The sequence below is a fragment of the Sphaerulina musiva genome, assembly GCF_000320565.1.
Source record: "Sphaerulina musiva SO2202 unplaced genomic scaffold SEPMUscaffold_3, whole genome shotgun sequence".
NCBI lineage: Eukaryota > Fungi > Ascomycota > Dothideomycetes > Mycosphaerellales > Mycosphaerellaceae > Sphaerulina > Sphaerulina musiva.
Window position 1 is genome coordinate 840,534 of NW_016017385.1, and position 15,318 is coordinate 855,851.

At 51.7% G+C, this 15,318-nt stretch overlaps 7 protein-coding genes across 7 annotated transcripts; 1 reads left to right on the forward strand and 6 right to left on the reverse strand.

Annotated features, from left to right (window-relative positions):
• Positions 1-307: 307 nt before the first annotated feature.
• SEPMUDRAFT_162399 (MFS general substrate transporter) lies at positions 308-2,693 on the reverse strand. The gene is made up of 3 exons (XM_016908003.1): positions 2,517-2,693; positions 1,396-2,439; positions 308-1,340 (listed from the first exon to the last, which is right to left on the reverse strand). The coding sequence occupies exons 1-3, from the start codon at positions 2,575-2,577 to the stop codon at positions 427-429; spliced, it is 2,019 nt and encodes a 672-aa protein (XP_016762351.1). The 5' UTR covers positions 2,578-2,693; the 3' UTR covers positions 308-426.
• Positions 2,694-3,489: 796 nt separating this feature from the next.
• Positions 3,490-8,115, reverse strand: SEPMUDRAFT_82292 (NUDIX family hydrolase). The gene is made up of 2 exons (XM_016910304.1): positions 3,642-8,115; positions 3,490-3,593 (listed from the first exon to the last, which is right to left on the reverse strand). Exon 1 carries the CDS (start codon positions 7,911-7,913, stop codon positions 6,813-6,815), a length of 1,101 nt encoding a protein of 366 aa, XP_016762352.1. The 5' UTR covers positions 7,914-8,115; the 3' UTR covers positions 3,490-3,593; positions 3,642-6,812.
• SEPMUDRAFT_106581 (uncharacterized protein) lies at positions 3,905-4,306 on the reverse strand (the record flags this gene model as incomplete). The annotated part of the gene is made up of 1 exon (XM_016900645.1): positions 3,905-4,306. The coding sequence occupies one exon, from the start codon at positions 4,304-4,306 to the stop codon at positions 3,905-3,907; it is 402 nt and encodes a 133-aa protein (XP_016762353.1).
• Positions 4,895-5,994, forward strand: SEPMUDRAFT_106582 (uncharacterized protein; the record flags this gene model as incomplete). The annotated part of the gene is made up of 5 exons (XM_016900646.1): positions 4,895-5,066; positions 5,143-5,162; positions 5,299-5,545; positions 5,657-5,716; positions 5,876-5,994. 5 exons carry the CDS (start codon positions 4,895-4,897, stop codon positions 5,992-5,994), a joined length of 618 nt encoding a protein of 205 aa, XP_016762354.1.
• Positions 8,116-8,805: 690 nt separating the features above from the next.
• On the reverse strand, positions 8,806-10,475 carry SEPMUDRAFT_148009 (uncharacterized protein). The gene is made up of 2 exons (XM_016904646.1): positions 9,240-10,475; positions 8,806-9,187 (listed from the first exon to the last, which is right to left on the reverse strand). The coding sequence occupies exon 1, from the start codon at positions 10,455-10,457 to the stop codon at positions 9,549-9,551; it is 909 nt and encodes a 302-aa protein (XP_016762355.1). The 5' UTR covers positions 10,458-10,475; the 3' UTR covers positions 8,806-9,187; positions 9,240-9,548.
• Positions 10,476-11,051: 576 nt separating this feature from the next.
• SEPMUDRAFT_148010 (uncharacterized protein) lies at positions 11,052-13,254 on the reverse strand. Its single transcript, XM_016904647.1, has one exon. It carries the CDS (start codon positions 13,175-13,177, stop codon positions 11,555-11,557), a length of 1,623 nt encoding a protein of 540 aa, XP_016762356.1. The 5' UTR covers positions 13,178-13,254; the 3' UTR covers positions 11,052-11,554.
• A 688-nt stretch (positions 13,255-13,942) lies between these two features.
• On the reverse strand, positions 13,943-14,497 carry SEPMUDRAFT_115516 (uncharacterized protein; the record flags this gene model as incomplete). Its single annotated transcript, XM_016901172.1, has 1 exon — positions 13,943-14,497. The coding sequence occupies one exon, from the start codon at positions 14,495-14,497 to the stop codon at positions 13,943-13,945; it is 555 nt and encodes a 184-aa protein (XP_016762357.1).
• Positions 14,498-15,318: the final 821 nt, after the last annotated feature.

Below are 15,318 nucleotides of genomic sequence, written 5' to 3' on the forward strand. Positions count from 1 at the left end.
AAAAAAAAAAAAAAAAAAAAAAAAAAAAAAAAAAAAAAAAAAAAAAAAAAAAAAAAAAGTCTTTTGGGTTTATATAGCCAAGGTAGGCATACCGTGGGAGACAAGGCCCTCCATATATGCAAGGACTACGAGGCTCTCCGATCGCGGTGTGAACGGCACAGTGGTGCCGGCTTGGTACATGTTATAGTGCGACGTCGGCCTCGAAGCAGTCGTCGTCGTCGCTGACCCAATGAATACCTAACCATCATGTGCATGTCAAGTGAGTGAGGGGAGAAATACGATGCACGCATGTTACGAGCAATAGACGCAGCAGTCTAACATTCTTGATACCATTACTTACATACAATCATCATATGATCCAAAAACTCCTCGCTTCCCTTAACCTTTCCCGCAATACCCGAGTGATGGAATAAACAGTCTGCACGTTCAATACCCACCAGCAGATCCAAACGACTGTCCCAGACTGCTGCTGTAGCGACGACTTGCGCTACCCATGACAGGTATGGATATGCGTCGCTTGACGCGACTTGAGCCTCGTCTTGATACTTTGGGAGAGTCTCCCCCATCAGATCGTTCAGCACCAGAAGCCCTTCTGCTTCGTGTCCGACTCGGAGTGCCACTCCTGTTGTCATATTCGTCGTCATCGGCATCGCTCATCATGACAGTCGACCCTGTGGTGTTTGTTCTCGTCAGCGGTGCAAGGCCACCATATGATCTTTCCTGCTGGCTCTCTTCATCCTCGTGAGCTTGCGAAATACCGCGAGGAATGGGTCCCGGCACTCGTGATTTGCCTTGGGCTTCAGCGCTGCACTCTGTAATAACAGCCTGCCAGGCCTCTGCGGTTTCTGCATCTTCATCTTCGTCTTCTTCCTCGTCGTCTGAAACCTCGTCGTTGTCGCCACCGAAGCCCTCCCCTTCTACAAGCCACCAGACAGGGACTGCAGCAACGATGGCAATGAAGGACAAGCACCACCATGGCGCAATGACATATCCTTTCTTGACACCCGCGCTATACACCAAGCCAGCTAGTGCAGGTCCTGCTGCTCGCCCCAGCGCCGAGGCACTAGTTGCGATACCGTTCAGCGTTCCCAGTGTGCGCAAGCTCGTCGCACTGTTGGTGAGTAATATCGTGGAGCACGGAAAGGCAAAGATGCCGCACAGGCACTTCAGCATCATGGCCGTGAACATGCATGCTACCTGGCTTCCTATGGTGGGCAGAAGGGCGGTAAATGGCGTGAGCAGATATATCACGGGAAATGCAATGACGACTATCTTCAGCCAGATCAAAACACCATACTTTCGTGCCAGAGGCGGAAACACGAAGAACTGCACAAACATGCCTAGCAGAAGATTAGCCAGGGAAAAGTGCGGGCCCCAGATCCGAGCGATACTCACCTACGATGCCGTAGCCAGTAGACATCAGTCCAATTTGAAAATGGTCCAAGCCAAATCCACCGGCGAATTTGAGAGGAAACTCATAGGGCGTGCTATCAGGTGAGCCAATGGGGTCGTGCTGCATGAAGACCGGAATGAGTTGGTCGAATGCCATGGCATGCATTGCTAGCAAGGTGTAGACTATCAAATTAATGAAAGCTTGACGGTTCATGACTTCTCTCCATGTCGGTGCTGCCACTCGCGGCTTGGCTTCATATGCCACGCTCGCTGCTTCTGAGTCGTCGGCGGATGCGGGACGTTTCAGCAGAGGGTCGGTTTCGTCAGCTGCGTGTAGTCCCCTATCAGACCTGGGGGAGCGAAGGCGCAGAAATTCTTGTAGCTTGGCCACAGAGCGCCTGACGCTGCTCGAGATGGTCTTGCCCAAGAGCAAGCCATGGTCTCGCCTGCCCTGTACGCTCTCGAGTGTCTCTTCCAGGAACAAGATTCCCGTCGTAATGCCCACGGCGAAGAATGCTGCGCTCACCAGATTTGGTAGAAGGTAGGGAAACTGCGCGAAGAGATTCTTGCTATCCGTGTGTTCACCCGGCCTCACATTGAGTGGATTGGCCAGCGAGCCGCCTATCGTAGGACCGAATATACTACCAATGTTCCACACCAACGGCATCAGACTGAACGCCCTGGGCTGCAGCTCTTTGAAGGGTACCATCTCCGCCACCGTCGTCCTGATAATGCCCACATTACCATTACCCGCGCCCGCCAATGCTCTTGCTACAATCGCCATGGGCAGATTCTTCGAGAATCCCCAGAGAAGACTGGTCAGCATGGTGGAAGTGAGGCCGAGGAGGATGGCAGGCTTGCGGCCATATCGATCGGAGAAGCGGCCCCATGGGATGCCAAACAAGGCCTGGAAGAGCGAGAAACACGCGGCGCAGATTCCAGCCCATTTGCCCACCTCATTCTGGGGGATGTTGAAGCTCTGTACCATTTCTGGGAGATATGGGTACAGCGACGTCGAGGCGAGCGGTTCGGCGAAACGACATATTGCTGCGAGGAAGTGCGGTGTCAGCGATGTCACGGACTGGTGTAGCGTTGTCAGTGAGAGAGAGAGAGTGTGAACTCACCCAGAATAGAAAGCTGCTGAACGGGTAGTTTCCGCTCACGGCGGCGAGTGGCAGGCGCCATGGCGTAGGACGACTAGAAATAGGTAGTCCTGTGCCCGGATGTTGGCAGCTTGTCCTAGACTAGAAGATCGGTAAGATATCAATTTCTCAAGTGAGGAACCCCCATCTGAGTACGCAAATGATGCAGACAGAGGTATAGAGAGAGAGGTGGAGAGAGACCGGGCCAATGCCTTTTCCCCAAGCGGTGTAAAGAGGCGCAGCAGCAGCAGCAGCAGTGAAATATGCAGTGAAATATGCAGTGAAATATGTAGAGTAGTTGGAACAGACCGAAGAGTCCATGTCCGTGTGACACACCCTGTGACAGAGTTGCAATCATAATTGGAAGCTAACTAAGCTCTCGGCGATTAGCACTTTGTCGCCGCGTTTGGGAAGTGCGAGGTCGGTGAAGAAAAGTTACTAGGGCTAGGAGGGAGGTAGGGCACACCCTTGCCCCTGTGTTGACTTTGGTCTATACTTCTCGCACTACATGTTCCTAGAGGGTATGCTTCATGCAGTCTCGCTGTGCCCTTGGTCCTACCACCAGACATATATAAGGTAGGTATACATCTATATATCGTCTACCTACTTACCGGACTGTCATCTGTCTCCTTTCCATGATTTTACGCCAAAAGGAGCGGATTTAGCCCTCTGATTACATGTAACTGTAGGTATCCTTGAGATCATATCCATTACAATCTTCATACATGTATCCACAATCTTCATAACCCCAGTCACCATCATATACAAAACACATACAGATTTTTGCCTCCTTTTTTTTCGTCCTTTGAGCCGTCCTATCCCATGGCCTCTGCCCGAACCAGATGATATATCTCCAATAGATCTTCAAGCTTCGAAGTCCCCTGGCTCAATCCAGCACATTCCACGCAGCCGGCTGTCGATCATATACATGTAGCTAGCCTCTGATTGTCGTCATCCGTATCAAAAAAATCCCATGGTGAATGAATTCACGAATAGACCAAATCTGCTCAGATCATATCATATCATACCATGGCACACCTCGCATTTCTCTACCGAGTACTTGTCCGTCTATCAGCTGATGCTAGACCATGAATATATGCTGTATACCATTATTTACCCGCTCCTCTCTCTCTCTGCTATTTCTTCTCGTTGTCCTAGCGGACAGATCCATACATCCATCTGTAGGATAACTGGGAGGGTGGATGGGCGCCATCTGGCATGTCCTAGGACGTCACAGTTTAGCATAGATAGATTCATCTGTCTACTTTATTGGAAGATCTGCTGGTTTCGACCGGTCGAGAAGCGCCTGCTATTCGCCCATTTCGCTCTATGTTCTTGGATGGCGGGTTGTACTTTCCCTTCCCCCGTATCTACCGGAGAAGCTTCGCGTGGGCAGCAAAGACGACCAAGGCCGGCGCCAGGGCCGTGACGAAGATGGCCAGGAGGACAGTGGCGAGCGTGTTGGCGAGGGGCTTATGGCTTTTGCAGAGGACTGGCCGGGCTCGGTGGCATACTGGTGCGGTTTGGTGTGCCTGCCTGCATGATTCCCGCTCGTCTATTGCAGCTGAGGCAACGAACACTAGCGCGTCAATAAGCTCGTATTTCGTGATCACAACAATGCCCGCTCCCCTTCTCTCACTCTCCCTCACCAACTTTCCAACCAACTTTGCTCTCTGCATCACCTTCATCCCTCCTTTTCCCGCCTCCATCAACACGTCCATCGTCAGCAACAGCAGCAGCAGCAGCATCATCATCATCATCATCAACGGCATCTTCCCATCCTTTCGCTTCAGAACCGTGGTCGGCCACACCAAAGGCAAGTGTGCTGTGTCTTCCAGCCTTGGTCGACGAGATGATGATTTCCCTCTACACTTACCTTCGTTACTACAATGAAAAATTTCAGTGAGAACAGCCACCCCGGCACTTGATGTTTGTGGGCGGCTCTAACAGATGCCACCCCGGCACTTGATGCTTGTGGGAGGTATTGATCGCAAACCATGACTCTGACAGTCTCGTCCAGCGCGCTGCCACAAACACACACATGGTCCTCATTGTTGAAATTTTACTGATTATCGTCAGCAGCAGCATCACCACCACCACCACCACCACCACCATCATCATCATCATCATCAACGACAACGCCATCTTCTTCTCCTTTCGCTCCAGGCCCGCGGTCGGCTCTACCAAAGGCAAGTATCCTGTGGCTTCCAGCCTTGGTCGACGAGATGATGACATCCACTGCACAGAGCGCCGAATCGATAAGAACCGGGTGAAAGCCACCCCGGCACTTGATGCTTGTGGGAGGCGTTGATCGCACACAGTGAATCTGACAGTCTCGTCCAGCGCACTGCCATACACACATGGTCCTCATTTTCGAAGATTTGCTGATGTTCGCGTGCTCATCCAGTTCTCGCCGCCTTCTCCGAACTCCCTCATCTCCAACAAGACCTTCGCCGCCGGCAGCAGTACCGCGAGCCTTTTCGTCCATTGGCGGCTTGACCATCGCCAACAAGCCGCGGCGTCATGTTGAAGGTAAGTACCCTGTACCCTCCGACCCCGACGACTTCAATGATGAGAACACGGTTTCAAAGATACTACACTTTGAAAGGCCCCCCGGAGCTTGTGCTTGTGAGAGAGTTCTGACAGAAGCTATCCCGGCACCTGTTGCTTGTGGGTGGCTCTGACAGAAGTCTCCCAGGCGCTCGCTACTTATGGGAGGCCATGAAATGAACGAGCCGAGCTGTTCTGAGAAAATTGTCCATAGCTCTGCCGCACGACTGATCCTCGCTGCTTGGAATTTGCTGACGCCTTTCGCAGAACACGTCCGCGCGTTCGCCCACCAACCACCTGCGGCCTTTCCAAACTTCTCGCCAGGCCACCTCCACCGAACAAAAGTCACAAGCTCAATGCAGTACTATGCAATAGCCACAGCGACCATTGGAAGCTAGGTTCCAGAACTGCCGTGCTCTCGGGCGTAATGTCCAGATCGATATCCATTGTCGGCGGTCAAGGTAAGAATTGTCCAGCTAGTCGAAAGCCCATACGACCGTTCTAATCCAACGCCTTCGCTCTTCCAGGATGCTGACCTGAGACGAAAGGCACCAGTCGACTACCACCCGCAGATCTGCCAAACAGTCCTGCCCTCCGCGATTCCGCGCCTTGGGATTCAGAGTCGTCGCCGGGTAAGCAAGATTCCCCCGCCATTCCACTTGCATGATGACCAAATTTCTCTTTTTGCGCTGAGCTTCATGGCTCTGAAGTCAACCGATATCTGACCTTGCTACCTTGCCCCTACCACTGTGAGCTTACGGCGCATGGTATACTGCTGACCTGCTTGACAGCTTCCATCTGGCAAATTGCACTCGAGAGTCGTCATGTGAGCCGCAAGTCACGACTTCCACGCGTTCATTCAGAACGCGCCTCGACTGCAAACCTCTCGTACGGTCGCGGATGTCCATGAAGCATCCAGTAGTGATCATCGGTGAGTGAGACTCCTTTCCAACGAGCATTTCCAACATGATGAAAAATTCGACAGGCGTAGAGGCTCCCCAGAAGGTCCCCAACAAGTGCCGATAAAAACACGATCTGATGTTGACCAACCCCCATCCAATTCATAACCAAATTCTCGCCAGGTGCAAGCTGACACCATCTTTTCTACTGCAGCATCATCGTGGTTCGGCTTCCCTTGCTGGTTCATTTGACTCTTGAAGCGTCCGACTGCAGTCTGGCGGTGAGTGTATATCCCTTCCCGCAAACTTCGAACATGATGAAAAATTCGACAGGCGTAGAGGCTCCCCAGAAGGTCCCCAACAAGTGCCGAAAAAAGCATAATCTGATGTTGATCACCTCCCGTACAAACTGTGACTACAATTTCATCAAGTCTGGGCTAACACATCTCTTCTCCTGCAGCTTCGGCCACGCCGCGTGCTGTCGTTTTCGGTGGATGCCTCTGCTAGTCCGATTCATGGACACCTCCGGCATGGTGAGCATGTGAGAGTCCAGCGCAGAAGCTTCTCTTGATCGCGGTATATGCCGAGACCCATCACTGTCTTTACGTGTATACTGTCGACACGAGTGGAGCACGCAGACTATGTCAGGTTCCAGAAATCGAAGACTGCCATTTGGTCGACCGCAAACAATATGGTGGAGACCAGTGCATCTGAGTATAGTGGTTGCTGGATGATGAATTGAGATCGGCTTTTGCGATCCGGGATAGGCTGAAGGCAGCCGGACAAAGGGGCCAAGATTGTAGTCGAGTGCCGTATAGATAGAAGAGCATCACAGCTTCGCATCGCTTCCAAGTGCCTCAGCTCTCGATATAACAGCCAACCTTCGTGGTCCCTCTCTTTTAAAGTCCACCAATACGCACTGGTCATTCGGACCTTTTCGCGCTGTCCCTTGTAGTTCTGGCCCAGCGCGGTTCAATGCAAGCACTTGTCGTCCGTCCTCCCGCTTCTTGCCATAAGGCGGCGGCATAGTCGTGGGAGAGATGCAGGCGTCCACATACGAAGGATCGCCCGACTTCGCGAACTCCAGAAGCCTCTTTCGCCGCAATTCCAACTCTTCTCTCGGCACCTCCTCGCGCGAAATGGATGCATAATCCGTTGGAGATTTCAAGCCATCCAGGAATTGTGCTACTTGATGAAGTAAGAAGAATTGCGGTGGAAACATGATGATCCTCCCTTCTTGCGCAAGTCTCAGCCACGCTGATGCGGGTAAGAATCTGGCAGTGGTGTGTTCTTTGCCACCGTCTGTCGTAGGCGACGGAATGTCCACTTCAGCTTCCGAGTCATCAGGGTTGCCAGAACCTTCTGAAATCGGAGTTGAAGATAATGTTGGTAAGAAGTACAGGTACATCTGGGTTGTGAATCTCTTGGGGACATTTGTTGGCGTGATCCATCTGGTGAAGGGCGTCAGACCATCGATATCTGCTCGACCGCCTTTTTGTGCGAGCCACTTCGTAAAGGGGATTTGGTTGCCATGGACTAGCTTGCGACCTTCCTCGCGTTGATCCTGAGGCACTTCGATGAGTCTGCCGAAGCCATTGTTTCGTGCCAGGAGAATGCCGGATTCCTCAAACGTCTCACGGATGGCCGCCATGCGGTACATCTCACTGTCCTCGTGGCGCTGAGGATGGCTGGGCTCTGGTGCTTTTCCATCGTGAAGTTCGGAGACATTACCGCCCGGGAAGACGTGTGCAGAAGGAAAGGAGGAAGATTGCTTGACACGCTGTAAGAGGAGAACCTGGTTGTTCGGCGAGATGAGCAAGACTGATGAAGACGGTCGGGGCACTGCAGGCTCTTTCTTGTCCTTGGGCGGAGTCGTGGAGTAGCTCTTAACAGATGTCGCCGCACGCGGCTCCTTTGGCTTCGAGGACATTCTACCCGAAGTTACTCGATGTTCTGGTGAATGTGGTCGCTGGCCTCGGTCGGATATCAGTTGTCTTCGGCTAGAAATACCTGGACTGATTGTCGAACCGAAGCTGAGGGCGCGGATGGCTGGTGGCAAGAGGAGCAGCAGAGTCTGCAATGGTGCATGTAGGTGAGTAGTTCTAGCTGAGCCGGACAATATCAAAGGTGACATAGTCACAAGATGAAAAGCTAAAGAGTCGCGATGGTGTTGTCTTGTCTGAGGTGGTGAAGGTTGGACTTGGCCGAGAACCGAGGCCCCCTTGCGTGCTGAGTTTCTCCACCCCCTCCTCCATCACTTCATCAAGTCCTCCGCCTTCCCATCCGACTGCTCATCAATAACCTCCACAGCCGCATCAGGAGCATCAGGAGCCAGTCGGCGCTCTCATGCCACCCGTGCAAACATTCGTCCAGACAAGCGGCGGCCAGACGTCCACGGTTGCCTACACCTTGGCCGGCCAAGTCCTCGACGAACGGCCAAACAAACTAGATTGCGCGCAGACTGTGTAGCCAACGCGCAGCAGACGACCCTCGATGGCGAAATAGACGAATGTGAGCAAGCGGTGGTAGCGCGCCAGCCGGCTATCTACGTAGCTGCTACATGTACTACAGGAAGAGATGAAGAATTCTGCGTTGATGACAACGGTGACGGGGAGCGCTACAGCGGGAGGGACACCATACTATGCTGCCTTTTCCTCGTGAGGTGCAGATGGCAGCAGCGTCGGATCGTCTAGCTCGATCCGTCAGACTACTTCTCCTTCTGCTGCAGCAGATGGAGCTGCAGGTGAGAGTAGTATGCCATCTTCGGGACACCGTCTATCCACTGGACATGTCTTCCTCTGGCTGTTGGTCTTCTCGCTTAAGTGATGTTGTAGGCACAGCAAGGTAGGTGATGCATGCGACCCAGTAGGAGTGATCTAGTACCAGCAAGGCAAGGACTTTCAGGAATGATTATACGCCGGTAAGTGACGGACGACATGGGGAAGAGGCAGAGGATGTATAGACTTTGAAGTATTGGAAGGGCCAATGCAGAATGGTTCATCGCTGAGTTTGACACTACCTGGTAATGCAATGCTTTGACAATGCTCCAAGTTTCCGACCAATTATATGTACTCATTTGGCGGTCATGTACTCCTTTGGTGGTAGGAAGTCAATGTCTCGGCCCTTTTTCAAAACGAGCTCAGTTCATGAAATGCCGTGCTTGAAGCATAAGGTAGTGTCCACCATGGTAGTGGCAAGTCGTCTCTGTACGAACGTTCAGCCACGGTATTGGTGTCATCTCTTCGAAGCAACTTACGCTGAGAACACACTTATCGAGTCCTTTCACCCCGACATCGGCTTTTGTGCCAGTTTGAAGGTGAAGACGGATATGAACTTGCTCAAAGCGATCCCGAACATGCTCTAGAAGCAGCAACCATATCGCAGTCGGAGTCTGATCGGGATGTAGCACCACGTCTTTGAGCCTTTCCATTGGTTTTCGAGCTGAAGAGGCAAGCTGCGAGCGAGCCTAGAGAGAGGTGCGACAGGCCTTGGTCGTAGGGAACTCCTTTCCCATCGCCCTTCGATCGCTGTTCCCGTCAACAGCAAGTAGCAAGCTAGACAGTCGCTACCTTGATCCCTTGCCAGCCATTCTGCCCAGACCAAAAGCAGGAAGTTTCTTCTTCCCGCCCGACGGACGCGTACTATCGTCGACATCCATGACATCCTCATACTCATCCTCATCATCAGCCTGGTCTCTCTTATTGGTGCCCCGGGAGATCGGTCCAGCTCGCGGGCCCGGGATGGCACCTGCACCTCCACTGCCACTGCCACCGCTGCTTTCACTTCTGAGGTTGCTCGGCTTCTCGGTCAATTCCATCACAGCCTTGATCTGCTTCTCAGCTTTTGCCTCCCTCTTCAACCGCTTTTCCGCGTCTGCCTTGACCTTCTGGATCTCGCCTTCCAGCTGCTCGAGCGCAGCGTCGCAACGCCCACTCCAGGCGGCAAGCTCGGCCATCATGTACTGTAGGCTGCCTGGTGCAAGGTCTCGGAGTGGCGCAACTGAGGTGATGACGACGGTCTGTGCCGCGGGGTTAAGGGTGGCTGTGATGAGATTGCTGTAGACGGCGTGCGTCACGAGGTGTTCGAGATCGACTATGTCTCCGAGATCGAGGCGAGCACAGAGTGAGGCATAGCTGAGGTTGGAAGCTGCGCCCTTTTCGGAGGCAATGGTGAGGAGGGAGAGCAGTCGGAGCTTGAGAGCCTGGGCATCGGAGAGTGGAGGGAGACCAGGCGTAGCGGTATAGCTCTTCCACGTACCCCAAGCGAACTTCTGGAGCAGGGTGAGTGAAGAAGCGTACTGCTCGTTGCCGGCGAGAGCTTGGATGTTAGGCTGCTGCAACAGCTCGGCGAACACAAAGGTATTGGCTGCCGAAGTGGCCTGGTTGATAAGATCGGCTGCTGCTCGTGGCGAGTTGGCGGACTTGGCGAGGGCAATGAAGGGTGCGAGAGCGTTGATGGCCTTGGACTGATCCATGTTGCTGTTGGAGGGACGGGCGATTACCTGTAGTTGGGTGAGTGAGATAGAGGATGAAGGTTATGTACATATAGGTGAGGTACATATAGGTTAGGTAAGGTACACCTATAGACTCGGGCTTGGCATAGCAGTGGGGTGCCTACCTTATTCACTTCGCGTCGTCCCTGACGCGTCGTTCATCCTCTACTATCGATAGACGTCTATTGATATACATGATCCGGTACTCCAATATTCTATATATTATACTCTAGATCCGATAACTAGGTACTATAATTCATAGACACCTTACTTAGACATATACATCATTCTACAATAGGAACGCCGGAACAGCCTAGCTAAGGACCATTCAAGAAGCTGCTTTTGAAAATATTGTCCAGCTATAGCGAATATCAGGTTGCAAAGATTATTTCCCTACTAGCAACCTCAAACATCTGTATAGTGTCTCCTTTATCTCTATAGAGAAAAGAACAATAGGAAGAGATAGAAGTATATAACAAGAACGAAGCAAGACAGTCCTAGTCATTAGGCTAAGGTAATAGAAAAGCACAAATCGACTTCAGGCGAGCTATTAGTACTCTAGACTATATAGTAGCGTTCGTATGCTTAAATGTCTCTAGGCTTAAGCTACAGCAAGTAGTACTTCTCGAGGGCCCTCTACTAGCGAGGTTATATACTAATTACTCACTCGCGCGCAATCCTGATTACTGCCTTATGCTTTTTATATAAGCATTGACTGTTCTCGGTGAATTATCAAGTATTAGTCAGTCTATTATTTGATCCTTTATACTTTAGACTGCTCTTTGATCCTGCACTACACCGAGCTCTCCTCGAGATACCTAGTCCTTCTATACTGGATAAGCTCTTGATCGGGAACAACAGTCTCGGAAATCAGGAATCTGGCATCCTTAGACCGTAGCTGAACTAGGAATTGCTTGAACCAGCCCTAGTTCTCTTCATCTTCGGAACCTCGGCCAGGTTCAAGGCAGCTTGAAAGCTGAAGAGTGCTATACTCTACCGCATTACTGCGAGGTCCAGTGTTTCAGAGTTTCGAGACCAAATCAGGCGGTCCAGGGAATGAACGTACAGTCCAAATCACCTCAGCGGACGGCCTCACTCCCATCATACACGTAACCCAAGATCTTCCTGCCAACTTTCCTCGGTGGAGGCGTGACGATATGGTCGCAGATACGCTTTTCTCTTGTGATGCTCATCGCCAGTTCACGCACAACATCGAACGTTTCTCGTTGCGCGGCCATGAGATCTTGCACTTGGGAGGAAGTCTCTTCGAGGTGTCGTGCGAGCTTGTCTTGGACTTTTCCCACCGGTGGTGCGTCGAGCTCTCGTTCTGTGAGTATCTTTGTAAGTGCTTGAAGTCGATCGTTCGTCTCTCGGATTGCTTCGTGCGTCCTGTCATTCGACGACGATACTTGAGGTGCTGCGTTTGGGAGCGCTTGGTTACTCGCAACAGTCTTGATAGCATTGGCGTTCTGTTCGGTGACAGCCTGTATCTTGCTGAGATGGGACGCAAGTGCAGACATCAGGAATTTCATATCGCCGGTGCCGGGAGTCTGTGTTTGAAGATGGCTCGTCGATTTCTCTAGAGTGGCATGTACACGATCCAACCGGTCTGTCATGGGGCTGAAGTCGAGATTGAGGCTCTCCGGCCTACCAATTGGTTTCGACTGATTGTGGTCTTTCTGGCATTCAACCAATATCCGAATCTGTTCCGTGTTTTCAGTCGCGACCTCCCGGATGGCATCCATATGTCGTGCTACAGGCTCGAAATCCACATCACCGCCATTGTGTTCCACAGCCTCTTTCGTCTCCATCTGAGCCTGCAGGATGCGGTCAAGCGTCTCGCCATTGGCTTTTGCCGTTTGCAACGAGTCATCCTTGTCATCACGCAAGATCTCGAGAAGAGCGTTGGTGTGCAAATTCTGCTTCTCGACTGCTCCATATATCTTCTCCAGACTCTCTGAAATTGGCAAAAGGTCAAGTTGGTTCTTGTACCGTGCTTCGGCATCTGCTGTTGATCGCTCCTCCAGAAGTTCTGCAGTCAGCGCATTATTCTGCTCGATAGCATGCTGCATCTGTTCCAATCTCCAGACTAATGGCGAGAAATCGATCGATGGCCTCGAATCATCTGCTGCCAACCGCACGCTGTCCTTCCTTGGAGTGGGACTTCTATCCAAAGTCTTGTTAACACGATCGAGATGGGCAGAAAGTTGGGCCAGGTCAATGCGATCCTCTTTCCGTTTCGTCGAAATATCTTCCAGTGCGGCAGTCAATCGCTGCTCATGTTCCGACTGCTTTTGCGACATGCTTTCCATGTGTTCTATGTTCCTCGCCAGCAGATCCGTCATTCTCCCAAAGTGTACTGCTAGGGCACTAGTGTCGAAGTACCCACCATGGTCATGTTGGTTGTTTCCCATACGGCTGGCGAGCCTGCTGACACTGTCTGCATTCATTTCCGTGAGCCGCAACATCTGCGCTAATTGCACTGCTGTGTCATTATCATCTCTACCATGCTCTTTCGATGCCTGGATCGATCGTTGTGCGCTCAGCGAAGCTGGTTCGGGGAGGGACGCGTCCAGTTCCGCAGCCTGCGATTCATCTTGCTCTGCCACGGTCCTCATCTGGCCATGTGATATGGTCTTGACACTTCCCGTCGTCTTTCGTCGTTTCGGCGTCAACCAGGACAGCTTGTCTTTCTCGGGCATATTGCTATTGCTGCAGGGTTGCGATCGAGGTGCAACAAAGTACCTATGCTGTGTCCACAGGCACAATGCGATTGTTTCATGCGACTACCAACCAAGCGAAATGAGGAGAAGAGCAGGAGTCCTACCTTTGTGTGACTAGGAATCGTTCTACAGTATCATCTGATGGCATCGTGATGAGCGTCGAGTGGGAACCGAAACCAGAGACTACATTTGCCTGCGCTTGGTGCTGTGGAACAGGGAACAGGAACTGACCCTGTCTGTGAAGTGACGTTATCGGTGTCCAGGGGGTAAGGGGAGAGGGGGTTGAAAAGCCACGAGACACATCCATGGAGCTGGCCCTAGGCTGCCAACAATGCGGCTCGTCGTGAGGGAGTACATAAATGTAACAGCACATACATGTACATCATGACTGTATACACACGGCGCTGTGATGATGTTGGGCAGAGAAAAGAGGTCAACGTGGCAATGTGCATGTCTTGCTCAAGACAATCCATATATGTAATTATTCTATTGGTCGCACAACTCGAGACGCTAAGAAATTGCCCTTTTTGCTTCTCTCATGACAAGAGTCATCGACATCATTATCATTAATATTATCTTCCGTCGCCACTCTTCCTGTTCCGAGCTCTCGAGACCGTCATCATACCTTCGATGACTGGAGCTCATTCCGTCTTCTGTCTGCCAGCAGACATCCTATGATACATATAATACACACATAGTACACATAATACAACATGCAAGTCAAATTATCCATCTCTTACGCCCTTAGATCCATTTCTCTCGACCATCCATGTTTGTACCATCCATCGAAATTCGACAAACGGAGATGGGGTACATGCCGGTAGAAAAGCTATCCCAGCCGCACGAACGACGAAGTGGATCAGGAGTGGTCGTGAACAGGCTGCTCTCAAAATCCTCATGTCGTGGCTCGGGTCCACGCTTCTTGTGTCCATTTCTTCGGTGCCATCGCTTCTTCAATCCAGTGAAGTGTCGACCGAACCATGTAGAGCAGTAGAAGTCCTCGTCCAGCGAGGAGATTTCAGCATAGCCCTGCCGTTCCTTGTTCGGGGCGTCCGAGAAAGCTGTCTCCGGGATGATTGTCGTGGCAGGAGGGCACGCCTGCGGTAGAGGAGGAGTCGGGTTGTATGCTTTCGTGATATCCCATGAAGATTTAGTAGAATTCGGGAACGACCATCCTGGTGACGCGGGATTGAACGGGCTTAGATGGAGCGTAGGTGAAGTTGAGCGGGTTGTGATTGGTGCGATGGATAGTTTGGGGCCACGATGGTCCTGTCCAGGTCCTGCCTGACTGTTGTGCATGATGAGATCGATTGAAGGAAAGTGTGGTCGGTGAGGCTTGACTTGTGGTGCGTTTTTTCAACGGCAACGTTGCATGTAGTGCGTGTGTGAGGAAAATGGTATGGGAGCGGACTGTGCTTGAAAGGTCCCATCGTGGGTCTTTTCATCCTTTCCGCGTGCCTCCTTGATGTGCAGAGACGAGCCCAACATGCCCACTGGCGCGAGGAAATCTGCATCGGGCAGCAGGGAGATCAGGGGCAGCGCCATATAGAACCATCGCGCTGAGAGCAAAATTTTGGTTCCTCTAAGAGGTAGGTACTTGAATACCTCCTTGGAAATGAAGCGTATAGGCGCTATCAAAGTATGCCTTGACTCGGTGGTTTGGCGTCGGCACGATGCTCAAATCATTTTAGCAGATCTCCTACCTCCTTGGGGGGAAAACACCCATAGAAATTTGAGCCTCGTCTATCGACTGCCATTGGCTGTGTTTTAAACCCTTCATTGCCGCTCTTGAAGCGTGCACTAACCCAGAGGTATGGCGCTCTGAAAGCTTGTCAAAGACAGCATTGTTCCAGAATGCACCTAATTCTGAGCTACCTCCTGGTCGGAGAACTTCATCTTTGTACATTGAAGCAATTTTACAGCCGAAACCAAAGTGTACACTGTACACTGCATGTACTACCTCCTAATAGTACCTAGTCTAGGAGGTAGTAGCAGGCGGTTCTGTTCAAGCTTGCTCACGGCATTCGATGAATGAAGGTGTGTAATCAGCAGATTGGTCCCGCATCTCGTCTCGTCTCGTTGCCGTGCTACAGCGTGGTAGTACGACCCGTGATCAGTGT

Bases quoted from the DNA above. Each gene is read 5' to 3' on its own strand.
- SEPMUDRAFT_162399 (XM_016908003.1), bottom strand. From the start codon at position 2,577: ATGGCGCCTGCCACTCGCCGCCGTGAGCGGAAACTACCCGTTCAGCAG. The intron at 2,440-2,516 runs GTGAGTTCACAC...ACTTCCTCGCAG, and splicing joins TCAGCAGCTTTCTATTCTGG to CAATATGTCGTTTCGCCGAA. The intron at 1,341-1,395 runs GTGAGTATCGCT...ATCTTCTGCTAG, and splicing joins TACTGGCTACGGCATCGTAG to GCATGTTTGTGCAGTTCTTC.
- SEPMUDRAFT_82292 (XM_016910304.1), bottom strand. From the start codon at position 7,913: ATGTCCTCGAAGCCAAAGGAGCCGCGTGCGGCGACATCTGTTAAGAGC.
- SEPMUDRAFT_148009 (XM_016904646.1), bottom strand. From the start codon at position 10,457: ATGGATCAGTCCAAGGCCATCAACGCTCTCGCACCCTTCATTGCCCTC.
- SEPMUDRAFT_148010 (XM_016904647.1), bottom strand. From the start codon at position 13,177: ATGCCCGAGAAAGACAAGCTGTCCTGGTTGACGCCGAAACGACGAAAG.